Here is a 16443-nt window from a genome sequence, read left to right on the forward strand (position 1 = left end):
GCAGTGCAGCAGCAGCAGGAGGCCCCATTAGCTAAAGTGGTGCTTCAGGTTAAGAACAGTTTCAGGTTAAGAATGGACCTCCGGAACGAATTAAGTACTTAACCCGAAGTACCACTGTATAGTCATTATTTCTAAACTTGCTTCTGCACATATAGTGTGTGTGTGTGCACATTTTATGCAAAGCTGTGACCTTTTACCCTCTCTCTGGGAATTGTGCTAGGGTTGCCTTATGCTAAGATAATGTCTGTGAAAAGTTTTGTATATCAAAAAGTGATAAGTAATGTTAACTGATATTATATCCATGCACAGCTGAGCTTCCAGTCCTTTGTTGCGAGCGGTAATTACCATGACCTTGCATATGCATGGCAACAACTCAAGCCCGGTCTTCTTTCTGCTGTACCTAGGAACTTGAAGAGGTGATGTCACAAATCAAGGACATCTCTGTCGTGGTGGGAATTGATAACAACCGATACAACCCTGACCCTCACCGGATCGTGGAGGATGTGAGAGCTCAGTATGAAGACCTGGCTATCAGGAGCTGGGAAGAATTAGAGGCACTCACACGAAGCAAGGTACACACCTGCTTGTCAATGAGAACTGCCCCCAAGCCCTTGATGGTGACGCCAGTCCTAATGGAAAGACACAGCAAAGGTGGAGGGCTTAAAATGCCAGAGCTGCTCAAAGAGAGAATGCAGAAATGGATGGGTGAAGAACTTAATATGAACCAACCTGATCTGCTCCTCCCAGACTAATGTGTGGAGATGGGATAGTCTGAGAGCTGGTGTGGTGTAGTGGTTAAGAGCGGTAGACTCGTAATCTGGTGAACCAGGTTCGCGTCTCCGCTCCTCCACATGCAGCTGCTGGGTGACCTTGGGCCAGTCACACTTCTCTGAAGTCTCTCAGCCCCACTCACCTCACAGGGTGTTTGTTGTGGGGGAGGAAGGGAAAGGGGAATGTTAGCCGCTTTGAGACTCCTTCGGGTAGTAATAAAGAGGGATATCAAATCCAAACTCCTCTTCTTCTTCTGAAGGAATAGGTTTCTGCGCTCCCTTGTACTACTACAAAAAATGCTCCCTTGTACTACTACAAAAAAGTAGATTTTGGGTCCCGTTTCAAACTGACTGCACAGAAACCCATTCCTTCACTTCTACTAAGACATACATATCTGATGTAGACCAGAGAGTGGGGTTTTTTGGTCTAATTCCCACAAAATGATTATTTGTTCTGAAATATTAACCCACAGAGGAGTTTGCTGGATGCTTTACAGCTGGCCTGACTATATTTCTCCCAATATTTCTCTCTTCGTAAAACATACATATATAGTTTGTTTCTTAAAAGCCTGGAAAAGTAGCATGAATTTAGGCTGTGTTGAATCACAACCCAAATAGCCCATGGACAGGGCTATTCTGTTAGTATATGCCCCACACTTAGGAAAATGACAGCTGCTTGATTTCCACCATGGCACTGTATAGCCTGCAAAAATATACAGATAGGACAAGTAGCAACAACAGATAAATGGAAAGGGGTAGACCTGATTCGTCCTTGGTGGGCAGAATTGATTGTCATCTCCCAGTGACGGGGAGGAAGTAAAGAGACCTCAGGAATTTGGCATGAATGGCGATACCCAGATCAAGCATGCTGAAGCGGCAAGGAAAGGGGAAGAAAATAAGGATGAATAATGGGAAAGGGGATGTACAAGAAGAAAACAGATTTATCATTCAGTTGGGAAATATTAGATGCTGCCACTTTGTTCAAAAGGGTAATTCTATATGTGTGTGCTAATCCCCAGGGCTCAAGAGTTCTTAGAAAAGAAGGAAGTTTTACACAGAAAGTCCCAGCGGTAATGAGTACAATCATTGTTGCAGGTTTTCTCAGAAAGGTGTCATGTTTATGGCCCCTCCATTCCTTGATCCTCTTACTTGGTGCCCATGCGTTGTTTTGTTAACAGGAGGGTAATATATTTTCATTTTCTCCTCCAGCTGAATGAAAGAGAGGTGCTGTCTGCTAAGTATGGTGACCATCTCCTTCAAGACCGGAGGGTGATTGCCGAGTTAAACATACAGATCCAGAAAATGAGGTCCTGCATCGTGTCCTTGAAAAGCCAAGTAAGATGTGGCTGGTGGGAGGTGGGAAAACAAGAATGAGAGGGGGGAAACTCAAGGCATATGCCAAATCAAGATTTCACATAGATGTTGTACACACACACAATGTAAAAGTGCATGCTTTTTGCTATTCTAATATTATATTCTAATTAGGTGTATATATGGCTGTGGCACTGTGGGTTAAACCACAGAGCCTAGGACTTGCTGATCAGAAGGTCGGTGGTTCGAATCCCCGCGACGGGGTGAGCTCCCGTTGCTCAGTCCCTGCTCCTGCCAACCTAGCAATTCATCAAAGTGCAAGTAGATAAATAGGTACCACTCCGGTGGGAAGTTAAACGGCGTTTCCGTGCGCTGCTCTGGTTCGCCAGAAGCGGCTTAGTCATGATGGCCACATGACCCGGAAGTTGTATGCCGGCTCCCTCGGCCAATAAAGCGAGATGAGCGCCGCAACCCCAGAGTCGGTCACGACTGGACCTAATGGTCAGGGGTCCCTTTACCTTTACCTATGGCTGCAGTGCTTGACCTGTCCACATTCATGATGAAATTAATGCAATAGGAACAGCTGAATGTTACAGCAACTATGAAGAAAGACAGCAGGCAAAACAGGGGTGTGGTCTTGGCGGTATTCATCCTAGAGGGGCCATAGCTTAGAGCACATCTTTTACATACAGAATGTCCCTGGTTCAATCCAAGGCTTCTCAAAAACTGAGCCAAGGATGAGGAATTGTGATCTTCCTGGTGTTGTTGGCCAAGAACTCCTACCGTCCCTTGACCATTGGCCTTGACGGCTAGGGCTGATGGGAGCTGAAATCCAACAGTATCTGGATTCTCTGGCTTGAACATCATTCCCCATTCCTGGCCTCAACTAACTCAAATCAAATCAAATCCATTTATTGTGAGGACCATGCCTGTGCACAAACATCAACACTACAATAGTTAAAAACATTAAAATTCATTACATACTATGCCAACAAAACCTTCTTCCCACAAAATATAAAAGGAGGGAAAACGAGCAACGAGTTAAACAGACGATGAAGGGGTCTTTACATTGTCGTCCATAAATCTTTCCCTGGCTTTCATGGCCTTCATCACAAAAACCGCTACCACATGGGTAATGCGTGGGTTTGCATCAACTAACAAAAATTTTACTCTATCTTCAGGACTGGTTATAGAGTTGGGTATAATTTGCAGCAATGCGTCTCTAAAGCCCGAGTAAATGGGGCAATAGAGGAGGTAATGTGTAAGATCCTCTTTAATTTTCATAAGGCAAGGACATAAACGATGTTCTACTGGGGTTTTTGTGTATCTACCGGTCAAATAAGCAGTTGGCAATGTTTGAAACCGTGCCATAGTAAAAGCTCTCCGAAGGGTGGGATCAGTGAGCTCCACCAAGTAGTTGGCACAGATTTTGACTGCTTTTACTCGGGGGAACCAGTAGGAAAACCCAGAGTTTTTTATCTTAGTGGAGTCCAAAAAGGCGTCTTTTTCAAAGATCCATTCCCGAACTCCTTAACTAACTAATACACTACAGCAGGACCGGCCTGCCCCTAAGGTAGACCAAGGCAGTTCCCATGGGCTATGGAATCCAAAGGGGAGGCACCCCTGCAGGCATCTTACCTACCTCTACCACTGCCAGAGAAGCAAGGAGAAGCAGTGATGGTTCTTGCAAGATCTCACTGCTACTTCTCCCGAGGTGGGGGACACCTCCAGCCCCCACTGCCGCAAGGGGAAGCAGCTGTGGTTTCCAGGTTCCACCAAGATATTGTGGGCTTCTTGCAAGATCTCGATGAAAGCCACAGCTGTGTGACCCCAGGAAGTGAAGCTTTGGTGGGAGTGGTGTTTCACCTTCCTGGTTGCCTCAGGTGACGAAACAGGATGGAACACCCCTGCACTACAGGAATGTGGGGATTTTGTCTCATAGGACAGGGAAAGTGTGTGGTGTGGAGGAACATTAGTAAAATTAGTTACAATAGGATCAAAGGACAGCATTTTGCCTGCTAACCTACTTCGCACATCTGATTTATTGCAAGCAGGCTCTTCCTGATGATCCATTTATTCAGCATTCTGATCTGCATGCACAAAGTTTACACAGTGGTTAGACTATATTCGGTCTTTATTAAGCATTCATTCTAATTAGTTTGCAGGCAATTACACGCTTATGAGGATTCACCCTGCATTTGCCTTAATTTTCTTGTTTACGCTTCTTCTTCCTGTTAGTCATTTCTTCACCTCACACATTTCAATGCATCTCTCCATTACTTTCCAACCTTATTAAACTCAGAAGTTTTTCCAAAGTGGGTTCGTTGTGACAGGGTGACAGAGACCTTTAATCCACTTTAAATGCATAAACCCAAAGTTCTGGTTTGCACTTGAATCCCTCCTGCAAAATACTGGCAGTCTGGAGGGACCCAGAGCCTGACAAATTTGTTATTGTTAATAAATGAAATTATATATGGGTGTATCCAGACTGTCTCTATATTGCTGGAGGGATTCAAGTGCATACTTGAAATTTAGGTTTGTGCAATTAAGGTAGATTCAAGCGCTCTGTCACCCTGGTGCAAGAAATTCACTAAAAACAACCAGGAATGTTTTTTGCAGTTAGGAAAGCAGCAGAAGAAATACATTGAAAAGTGTGGTATGAATGCATCATTAATGGATGGCATGCAAACAAACCTTCACGCAAATGAGGATGAATGCTCAATAAAGTCTAGCTACAGTCTAACCTCCACAGAAGCTCTGTGTAAGCAAACCAGGATGAATGCTGAATGAACAGTTTATCTGGAACTCAATACTGTTGCCTTCCAGCATGGTTTGGGAGTAGTTGTTCTCAAATTTCACAGCATAATTTGTTACTGACAGAATACCATATTTTTTGCCCTATAGGACGCACTTTTTCCCCTCCAAAAATGAAGGGGAAATGTGTGTGCGTCCTATGGGGCGAATGCAGGCTTTTGCTCTCCAGGCTTCAGGAAGCTATCCGCAAGCCTGCGGAGCCCGGCAGGAACTCCCGTGGGCTCCGAAGGCTTGCGGATATCTGCCCTTAGCCCGGGGTGCGCAGCGGGCTACAGCGCCGCACTCCCCGGGCTTCGGGTAGCAGCAAGGTCCGGGAGCAATGGCGAGGTTGAGCGCAACCTCGCCATTGCTCCCGGACCCATTCTGGGGGTTGGGGTCGGGGGAAGCTCGGGCTTCCCCCGCCCCCAGCCCCGCAAGCTCCGGGAGCGATGGCGAGGTTGAGCGCAACCTCGCCTTCGCTCCCGGACCCCCAGCCCCAAGGCTAAAAACGAAGCCAAGACAGCGAGCAGGATCCATCCCGCTCGCTGTCATGGCTTCTTTGCTCTTTGGGGCTTGGGGGGGGGAATAAGTGCGCCCTATGGGCCGGTGCGCCCTATAGGGCAAAAAATACGGTACTTCAAGTGGTAGAGCAGACTGGTAAGTCCATCTCTTCCCACCCTCCTCTATCTCTCCATCCCTCTCATGGGAAGTGTTGTAACTTCAGACCCTAGTCTTGCAAGGGACCTAACATCCCCCAGGATTGCCCATCTCCAGAGAGAACATACCTGTGAGTGACCCATTCAGCATTTCACTTGGGTCAAATGGAAGGCAGTGAGCAAGAGGAGAGCATGGAGAACTCCCAAGCCATGTGCCCTCATTCATCACCTTCCATGTTGCCTTCTGTCCATTCTAGTGCCTACGTCTCGAGGAAAACATCAAAGAGGTTGGAGCGCAAGGTGAATCTGCACTCAATGATGCCAAAGCCAAACTGGCTAAGTTGGAGGAGGCTCTTCACAGTGCCAGGCAGGACTTGGCTCAGCTTGTCAAGGAGTATCAAGAGCTGATGAATATCAAGCTGGCCCTGGACATAGAGATTCTTACCTACCGGAAGCTGATGGAAGGGGAAGAAATCAGGTGTGTAAACTGATTGGAAGCCACTACAGTGGTACCTCGGGTTAAGTACTTAATTCGTTCTGGAGGTCTGTTCTTAACCTGAAACTGTTCTTAACCTGAAGCACCACTTTAGCTAATAGGGCTTCCCGCTGCTGCCGCACCGCCGGAGCACGATTTCTGTTCTCATCCTGAAGCAAAGTTCTTAACCCGAGGTACTATTTCTAGGTTAGCGGAGTCTGTAACCTGAAGCGTATGTAACCTGAAGTGTATGTAACCTGAGGTACCACTGTGTGTGTGTGATTTGAACAGAGGCCAGAGCTGAAAACCATTTCTGTTCAAAATTCTCCTCTGGGAACTTTGAAACTGAATGTCCTGCAGATAGTATTTGTATATTCAGCTGTTTGACATCTTATGACATTTCATGCTTGATGTTTTTTCAAGAAGGGAAACAATCAAGAAATGTCTACAGCTGCACTCTAGAGAAAGACCTGGAGTTTGTAGCTTTTGCCTAAGGAGTGGGCCCATTGAAATGGAAAAAAAACATGACTAAGTTCATTCCCTTAATTTCAATGGGTCTGCTTTGAGTAAACCTTAATTAAATGCCACCCCACTGCTCCTAAGGAGCTAAGGGACTTAGATAATAGGTTCCAGTTTCTGGCAGATGACAGACATCTTGGTCTGAGATCCAGCAATGCTGGGCTACTTACCTAAAATCATACCTCTGAAAAAGTATGTTGTAAAACAGCAAACCATATACAAGGCCTGGTTCAGAGATTAATTCCAACACAGAGAGAAGCAGCGACGCGGACTTATAAAAAATATTGGGGGGGCCCGGGAAAGCTCATGAATAATAAATAAGCTCATGAATATGCAAATAAAGTGGCGCCGCCTCCTCGTGAGCGAATAGGGGAGAGCGTGCTGCGCCTATTAATCAGCTCCAAAGGAAATTGGGTGGAGCTTTTGCTCGGGAGGGAGGGCAGGAGGCATGCAGCCCGCCCCCCCTGTGCATTTTGGGCTGGGGGAGGGGCGGCGATGGCGCTCTGCTGGAGGGGCGCCGGAGATTATTGGGGGGGCGGAGCCCCCCCAAACGAATTTTTGAGGGGGCTCGGGCCCCCTCAAGCCCCATGGAGTCGGCGCCTATGGAGAGAAGAAATGCATTAACCATATGGAGTGATCTGTATCTTTGCTGCAGGGCACTGGGGCTGTGCTGATGCCCCGGACCCTAATATTATATCTCTTCCTTACTCAACTTCCAAGTGTCAAGATGAAGCCTATATGTGTAGACCTTTACCTGGCTTGGAACCCTGATTGAACAGGCTTCACCTATAAGATATCCTTGCTCAATGCATGAACACTGGGGGCCCAGTGAAGGCACTGGGTGACCTTAAGGGCGGGCCACCTTTGCAGCCCAGTTTTGCAGCCCTTGTACACCTGAAGCCCCTTCACATGAGTAACATATGAAACAAGCTTCTAAGTGTCTGGAACTCTGAGGGTTCCTAATCCACCAGCATTCTACACATGTAGCAATGATGACTCCTATTCAGATCCCAGACTTTTTAACCAAACTGTTGAACTCTACTTCTTTAGATGTTTTTCTTCTTCTGTAGCTTACCTCATTACCTTTTCCCTTCACAGCATGGAGTCCCCACAGCCTGCTGTCATTAGCAGAATCTACTCCATGCCAAAGCACTGTAAGTTTATTTTTGTTGTTGTCTGATTGATTATCAGCTATGCTCATTATTCTGAAGAGCATCCTACATTTGACCATGTCTTTCTAAAAGCTGAAAAGGAGATTGAGCTGAGAAGCAGCAGCAAGAAGGGCTTTGGGCACCTGCCCAAGGTCCAGGTCCTTGCAGGAGGCCCACTATCAACACCTAAGGCATTCAGGCCCTGTTGCTCCTCCCGCTCGCTGTCACTGCTTGTTTGCCTGCCCTCTAGATGCATGCAATTATTGACAAGACAGAGCAGATAGAGCAGCACCCTCCAGTTGCCTTGCTCTCTCCACCTGAGTAGGTGATTACACTGGGCCCAAATGGAAAAAGAACAGCAGTTAAGAAAGTGGGGACAGTAACAAGGAGGTGGTGAGCCCACTCAGGGAGGTCCTACTAAGGTCTTCTTGCCCAAGCACCCTCCCCCCCCCAAAAAAATAAAAACCCTGGAGCCAGCACTAGAGGGATGCTTTAGACTCAAATACGTAAGTGGAATGTCCTTCAAAATGAGAAACACTACAGTAAAAGTGCAGGGACGTAGGTGGTGCTGTGGTCTAAACCACTGAGCCTTGGGCTTGCCGATCAAAAGGTTGGCGGTTCAAATTCCCGTGACGGGGTGAGCTCCCAATGATCAGTCCCTGCTCCTGCCAACCTAGCAGTTTGAAAGCACACCAAAATGTGCAAGTAGATAAATAGGTACCGCTCCGGCGGGAAGGTAAACGGCGTTTCCATGTGCTGCTCTGGTGTCGGTGTTCCATTGCACCAGAAGTGGCTTAGTCCTGCTGGCCACATGACCCGGAAAAACTGCCTGTGGAGCAGACAAACGCCGGCTCCCTCGGCTTGTAAAGCAAGATGAGCACCGCACCTCCAGAGTTGTTCGCGACTGGACTTAACTGTCAGGGGTCCCTTTACCTTTACAGTAAAAGTATAAGAGAAACCTCCCAAAACTGCAACCATCCTCTCTGTTTTTCCTTCACAGCTTCATCAAACACCAACATCACAACCACCTCACATGCGGCAAGCGTAGCAAATGAAGTTTCAACAGATAACATGAACCGTAGCAGAAGCAGTTTGGAAAGTGGACTTTCTAGAAGTCACAGTGGTGGAAGCAGAGGGTTTTCCAATGATGATTTCTCTAGAAGCCATAGCAATAGAAGTGGAGGTCCTTCAGAGGGTATCTCAGAGGCTTCAAGAAGTCATAGCAGTATCCGCAAAGGTACCTTGGAGAGTAGTACTTCTAGAAGCAGTAGCAGAAGTGGAAATTTTGCAGACATCGAAGACACCATGAATAGCAGTGTTTCTAGAAGTCAGGGTCATGGAAGTGGGAGTTATAGAAGCCACAGTAACAGGAGTGGAGATAACCTAGAAGGCAGCCTCTCTAGAAGCCAAAGCAACAGAAGTGTTGGTTTGACTGACAGTGTATTCGCTAGAACCAACAGTGGCGCAAGTGAAGGTGTCCAAGCGGGCAACTATTCTAGAAGCCAAAGCAACAGAAGTGGAGACTTAGCAGATAAAGTTTTTGCTAGAACTCATAGTGGTGAGAGTGAAGGTGTCTCAGGGGGCAGCCTTTCTAGAAGCTATAGTGGTACCAGTGCATCCTATGTGGAAGGTGACCTTTCTAGAAGTGAAAGTAATGAAAATGAAATCCATGGAAACTATGGAAGTGAAGCATGTGTTGAGCCTAGTGCTTACAGAATGAACAGTGCTGAAGATGGTGGGGTCCCAGTGGGTGGCATGTCTAGAAGCAATAGCAGGGCAAGCAGCTATGTCTCAGGTGGTAGCCAGTCTAGAATCCAGAATGATAGTAGCTATGGAAATGAAGGGTATGCTGAGCCTATTGTTTCTAGAACCAACAGTGCAGAAGATGGTGGGGTCCCAGTGGGTGGCACATCTAGAAGCAATAGCAGGGCAAGCAGCTATGCCTCTGGTGGTAGCCTTTCTAGAATCCAGAATGATAATAGGCATGGAAGTGAAGAGTATGCTGAGCCTACTGTTTCTAGAACCAACAGTGCTGAAGACGGTGGGGTCCCAGTGGGTGGCACATCTAGAAGCAATAGCAGGGCAAGCAGCTATGCCTCTGGTGGTAGCCTTTCTAGAAACGAGAGTGATGTTATCCATGGAAATGAAGGGTATGCTGAGCCTATTGTTTCTAGAACCAACAGTGCTGAAGATGGTGGAGTCCCAGTGGGTGGTACATCTAGAAGCAATAGCAGGGCAAGCAGCTATGCCTCTGGTGGTAGCCTTTCTAGAAACGAGAGTGATGTTAGCCATGGAAGTGAAGGATATGCTGAGCCTACTGTTTCTAGAACCAACAGTGCTGAAGATAGTGGAGTCCCGGTGGGTAGCATATCTAGAAGTCATAGTGGGGCAAGCAGCTACATCTCGGTTAACAGCCCTTCTAGAAGCTACAGTGATGAAAAGGAAGCCCATGACAGTGAAGGCTCTGCTGAGTCTGCGGTTTCCAGAACCAACAGCGCTGAAGATGGTGGCGTTCCAGTTGGTGGAGTTTCTAGAAGCAGCAGCAAGGCCAGCAGAGATGGCTCACAGGGTGGTTCTTTTAGAAGCAGAAGTGGAGGCTTTGCAGACACTGTCTTTACTAGAGCCCGCACTGAAGGTACACAAGAGGGCAACCTTTCTAGATGCTCCAGTGGTACTAATGCAACCTTTATAGAACGTAGTGCTTCTGGAAGTCATAGCAGTGGAGGCAGAGGCACCTCAGAGGGTAGTCTTTCCAGAAGCCAAAGCAGCAACAGTGGAAGATTTGTAGGTGGTGGCCTTTCAAGAGACCACAGCAGTGAAAGCAAAGAAAGTCATAGTGATAGAAGTGGAAGGTTGGTAGATGATCACAGTTATAGTGAGGCCCATAACATTATCTTAGAGTCTGGTCTTTGTAGAAGTACAGAAGCCAAAGGCGATAGTTTTGCTAGAAGTCACAGCGGCGAGAGTGGAGGCCCTGTGGAGACATCTACTCCTATTTGGATTCACAGAAGAAGTGGAGATGCTATAGAGCCAAGCTTTTCTAGAAGCCACAGTGGAGAAAGTGGGAGCTTTAAACCAGCTGATTTTTACAGAAGCTCTAGTGAAGTTAGCAGAGGTGCCTCAGAGGCTAGTCTATCTAGAAGCAGCAGCAAGGAAACTGAAAATATCCCAGAGGGCACAGTTTCTAGAAGCTACAGCTATAGATGTGCAGTTATTTCACCCCCTAATTTGTCCAGAACTGAAAGTGAAGATGCTCCAGAAAGCAGTTTGTCTCGAAGCCACAGCTCCGAAAAAGAAAATGTGCCAGAAGTTGGTCTCTCTAGAAGCTACAGCGGCAGAAGTGAAGAGGCCCTAGTAGATAACCTGTGCATAAGCCACAGTGGTGGACATGAAGGCTTCCCAGAGAGTGGACCTTTGGTGGACAGAGGCCTTTCCAGATCCCAGAGTGATGAGCCAGCAATTGGAATCCCTGTCTGTATGGTCTATGAATTTAGCACTGATGAGCACCACCACCTTCCAGCTGGTGAAATATGCTACTATGTTGAGTCTGGCTCTATGGAGTAAGTGTCCCAAGAGCACATGACTGGGATCCAGATACCTTCTTCTAGAAGCCTCATTCCATCCATTGACTCATGGTCCACAGATGGAAATCCACATTAAGCCTTAAATTACTGAGGTTAACCGTTGGAAATCGGACTCCTACAGGTGGCAACGACCTTTTCTCTTAGGGTTTGTGGGGGTCAAGTTCACAGAGTAGTATTCTCTGTGGTGAGGGAAAACTAGTATTGGAGTTATAATACCAGCATTACCTATTAGAAGAACCTAGAAGCCAACAGAATAGTCTTTTGACTTGTATTATAAAGAGTACCTTCTTTCTTTTACTTATACTCAAAAAAGTTAATATGTAGATTAAATTATTTCTGGGCTTTTTGAAATACAAGTGGTGGTCAGCAAGGGATTTTTTTTGTGTGTGAAACGCAACCAGTGGGGACATTTCACTGCTCCTCTTCTGGCTGCTTTTAGGGACACCATTAGGCTCTGGCAAACTAAAATATGTATCTCACAAGTCAGGTCATGGTTGGGCCTCGTCTTGCTAAAACTGTGTTAAACACTTGCTTTTTTAATAGGCCCATGTTACACTTCATATACTTCAGCTGCCAAAGTTTTTTGCATGTGAGCTATTCCACGACTCTTGCATACAGATAAGCACATGTCACATGGGGTCTTAACTTGTCCCCATCTGGACAAGACCCAGTCTATAATGGATGTAGAATTTAGTTCTTCCATCCCAGTTCTTCAGAGTACCTGCCAGTTGCCTGAGACAATAGCACAAACTCTTATTCTGCTCCTGAAGCAGAATGTGAGCATATACACTCTCCAGGTTAGATGCCATGAAACTCCTGGTGCAAAATAGATGCAAAATGATGCAAAATTAGTGTTTGTAACCATGCTACCATTAGGAATACAGTGGTACCTCTGGTTATGAACTTAATTCGTTCCAGAGGTCCGTTCTTAACCTGAAACCATTCTTAACCTGAGGTACCACTTTTGCTAATGGGGCCTCTAGTTGCCGCCTCACCGCCGGCACGCGATTTCTGTTCTCACCCTGGGGCAAAGTTCTTAACCCGAGGTACTACTTCCAGGTTAGTGGAGTCTGTAACCCGAAGTGTTTGTAACCCAAGGTACCACTGTAGCTGGTAAGGAATTGCCCGTTTGTATTTGCTTTGAGAGAGTACCATAAGAGCCAGACAAGAAGAAAGTGAAGCAAAGCAAAGTAGGTGCACCTCAGTGTTTTTTAGCATAAATTCTGGGCTAACTGCCTACCCAAACATAGTCATATGCTAGCATGTTGTAGATTCAGGGAACAATGGAGTAGGTAGGTGGGCAGAACTCTACATGTCTATATGAGCTTAGATAGGTGTTGGTGTAATGACTATAGATAGGTGTTGGTGTAGTGTTTCTTTTCTGTATCAGCAAGTTGTAGAGCTGAACATGTGTACTCAGATCCAGGGACTGTGGAGTCCAGTGATTAGAGACTGAGCAATTAACTTAAGCCTCATTGTGTACTTCAGCTGCACTGCTGCTACAATGGCGCCATTCCATTGCCCCTCTATTTCTGCTTATGGATTAGACAAAGTGATGGAAGCTGATCGTAACTAAGCCTGGAATCCTGTGCACCCTTACCTGGCAGTAAGACCCAGTGGGACTTACTCATGAGTAGGCATGCATAGGATTGCACTTGCAAATAGAGAATAATATATTCTTTTTTAAGAAAGAAAAAACCCAAACAAATTAAAAACAATATGCACATGATAGTTAAGCCTAGTTGGTCAAGGAGGAAAATATTTAGGCAGTGATTACTAACTCAGAAGAGTAAGGCCAAGAAAACTGAGAACAATGTGGAAAGTTACAAGGGGGAGAGAGAGAGAGAGAGAGAGAGAGAGAGAGAGAGAGAGAGAGAGAAAGGGCAGGGGACTGACTGTGGAATGTGAAGTGAGGATTGTCTCCAAATAAAGAGAAAATGGGACCTTTCAAGTCTGCCTTGATCACAGGTCAAGGACATGAGCCCTGAATTGTATTGGCCTATTTCTCAGGTGAGGATTTTGCTACAGGTGTACACATTGCATATGGAAGTCAGCTCTTAAAGTAAAAGACAAATAGCAGATCTGAGGTTAGGTGCTATTCTCATAGGAGATTTATTAGTATTTTCTGAGATGATACCATTAGCATTACTCATATATTTGTATAACTTATTTTGGTTCTTCTTAACTTAATGCTTAGTTTTTCCTTTGTTTGCAACTAAATATATAACCTATAAGGGGAGCATTTCTACACATTGGGGTCAAACTTTGCCATCAACCTGCACTCCTGCAACCTTATTGGTACTGGAGCTTAATAGGCTTTGTGCCACAGCCCATAATGGGAATATATAGGTGAACAGGCCAATGAGACCACAATTGATTTTCCCCAATGGAAAATTTCTAGGTCAGTGAAGACACCAATCTTACGCCATGTTGCGGAAGGGAAACATAGTTAATACATTCGTTGCCTATTTTCTGCTCTAAGAGGAGTTGGATGAATGCAACAGCTTACTAAAAAGAGGATGTTGACCTCCAGTGCTTGGCAGTTTTTAAAGCACACGGAGGAGTTCAAATTTCACAGCCACTGACCCGTGCAGTGAAATCTGTTCATCTACAGCCAGATTGGGGTTTATCAAAATTTTATGTTCGAGAACCATCACAATGGCAACTTAAAGCAGATGAGATTTCCAATTCTTTGCCCATAGTTCTCACTTGCATAAATTTCTGTGGGCAAGGTATTAGTTACTTGGGAAGCCTGGTCCATAAGGTTGCATGATGCTGTTGAAGAAAAGATCCTCTTTGTTTATTTCTGTTGCATTGTATTAAAACATGGCTGTGTTAATAAAAGTACTGAGCTATTTAAAAACAAAGTATGAGAAGTGTCATTCATTCCTCAAAAAATACCTGATTCCTATACCAAACATCTGCTCTTACATTTTAGCAGCAAAATTCCAGGCCCACTGACTGCTCCACAGAACCCACACTTTGGATATCTAAAGCGAGTTATCATTAAGCTTTTATGTTCAGCTCACAAAGTACTTCAGCACTACCTAATACAAAAGATCCTTGTGTGTTGGGTTTGCCAAATATCCCCCTTTTAATTTTTTAAAGAAAAAAACAGATACTTTAAAATTAGGGAGGGTCATATGAAGTGTGTGTGTGTGTGTGTGTGTGTTCCACGGAAGACAATATACAATGTTTTTGCATAAGACTCTGAAAAGATCACATGCCTACTTCTCTGGAAGGAACTAATATCAGTTACTGAGGCTCATGACCCTCACCTACTTGAATTATATTTATTACTCTATTTATTGCAATCAAATATCTCAACACCATATAAAGTCCACATAAAAGTCCTAGCTTCCTAGCCAGTTGTCGAAGGGTGAAAGCAAGGATAAGAAGCATGGGAAAGGCAGCACAATATCACCACTTGGTATGTTTGCTAAAATGCACACAATTCAAAATGTATGTTCAATATCATCTTCTTCTTTGGTGATCCCTCATAGCCGAGTAAGATTGTCTTCCATAAACACAGTTTTAACGGTGAGTCCGTAAGTGACTATGGAGGCCAATTCTGGATCCACACGTCCTTCCACAGGAGGTTTCTGGGCACGAGTTGATCACAGTGAGGGTTTGCCAAGCATGCCTTCCTCTTAGCATGTTTCTCCCTTTCATCCTGTGTTCAAGCATCTTCAAAGTCCATGACATCTTTGGTAAAGACTGTTCTCCCATTGGGGCACTCACAGGCCAGTGTTTCCCAGTTGTCGGTGTTTATATTACATTTTTTTAGATTTGCCTTGAGACAGTCTTTAAACTTCTTTTGTTAACCACCAGCATTACGCTTTCCATTTTTAAGTTCAGAATAGAGTACAGTGGTACCTCGGGTTAAGTACTTAATTAGTTCCGGAGGTCCGTTCTTAACCTGAAACTGTTCTTAACCTGAAGCACCACTTTAGCTAATGGGGCCTCCCGCTGCCGCTGCGCCACTGGAGCACGATTTCTGTGTTCATCCTGAAGCAAAGTTCTTAACCTGAGGTACTATTTCGGGGTTAGCGGAGTCTGTAACCTGAAGCGTATGTCACCTGAAGCATATGTAACCCGAGGTACCACTGTAGTTGCTTTGGAAGATGATAATCAGGCATCTACACAACAGGACACCCAATAGGGCGTTTGTGTCCATGACACTGCCCTCTACCTTTTTATTGTATTTAGGATATAATTTACCCCCTGACAGTTCAATCCACTGAGGTGGGGAAAATGTTACTACTTCCCATATACAATTCTATTCACTCCTATGGAGTGCACTTGGGGGGGGGCAAAGGGGTGCTGCCATCCTCTTAGGATCATAGAAAGATTCCTTATGCTGAATTGGAAGTCAGCCCATTGGTCCATGTTACGAAAAAGGAGCAATGCAGCAGCGAGCTCCAGATGGCTGGAAAGCCAAACAGGATGTTGATGTTTGGGACTGTTCCGTGGGAACAAAGGAACAGTCTATTCACACCACTGAGCACCGGATGTTAGCTCAGAGTGTCATCTGACCTGTACTGGAAGTACATGGGAGGAGTTTTTCTCTCTCTGCTGTTGGTGTTAAGAGAGTACAGACACGTTTCTCTGTACTGCTGGAAGGACAGAAATAAAGGCATGTAAATACATTTCTGTCTGTCTCCTTCTGGGGATGGCAGGGGAGGAGTGGTGTGTTCTTCTCACGTTAGAGGAGGATCGCCGATTGAGATCTCGCCTGATCTTGCCGGGAGTCGCAGACGGGGAGGTCAACAAGGAACTCAAGCCGGGTGCCTGGAGAGTGGCAAATTCCTCTGACTAAGGCTTGATTCCTACAGTACAGTGGTACCTCAGGTTACAGACGCTTCAGGTTACAGACTGCACTAACCCAGAAATATTACCTCGGGTTAAGTACTTTGCTTCAGGATGAGAACAGAAATCAGGCTCCGGGGGCACAGCAGCAGCAGGAGGCCCCGTTAGCTAAAGTGGTGCTTCACGTTAAGAACAGTTTCAGGTTAAGAATGGACCTCCGGAATGAATTAAGTACTCAACCCGAGGTACCACTGTACTGTCTACAGTTAACAGGCAGGGTTTCAGGCCAGGAACACTCCCAGCCATACTTGGAGGTGATGAGGATCGATATTGAGACTTTCTGCATTCACAGGAGACTCTCTACCATTTGACCTA

General features: G+C 45.7%; 1 protein-coding gene across 1 annotated transcript in view; it reads left to right on the forward strand.

Annotated features, from left to right (window-relative positions):
* The window catches only part of LOC128405547 (filaggrin-like), a 62768-nt gene extending 50337 nt beyond the window's left edge, over window positions 1–12431 (forward strand). Inside the window, exons 5-9 of the mRNA XM_053372303.1 lie at window positions 405–572; window positions 1980–2105; window positions 5788–6008; window positions 7623–7678; window positions 8676–12431. Coding sequence (XP_053228278.1) covers window positions 405–572; window positions 1980–2105; window positions 5788–6008; window positions 7623–7678; window positions 8676–11239 — 3135 coding nt within the window. The 3' untranslated portion in view covers window positions 11240–12431. The remainder of the gene's footprint in view (window positions 1–404; window positions 573–1979; window positions 2106–5787; window positions 6009–7622; window positions 7679–8675) is intronic.
* The last annotated feature ends 4012 nt before the right edge of the window (window positions 12432–16443 follow it).

This window comes from Podarcis raffonei, chromosome 2 (genome assembly GCF_027172205.1).
Source record: "Podarcis raffonei isolate rPodRaf1 chromosome 2, rPodRaf1.pri, whole genome shotgun sequence".
NCBI classification, from domain to species: domain Eukaryota; kingdom Metazoa; phylum Chordata; class Lepidosauria; order Squamata; family Lacertidae; genus Podarcis; species Podarcis raffonei.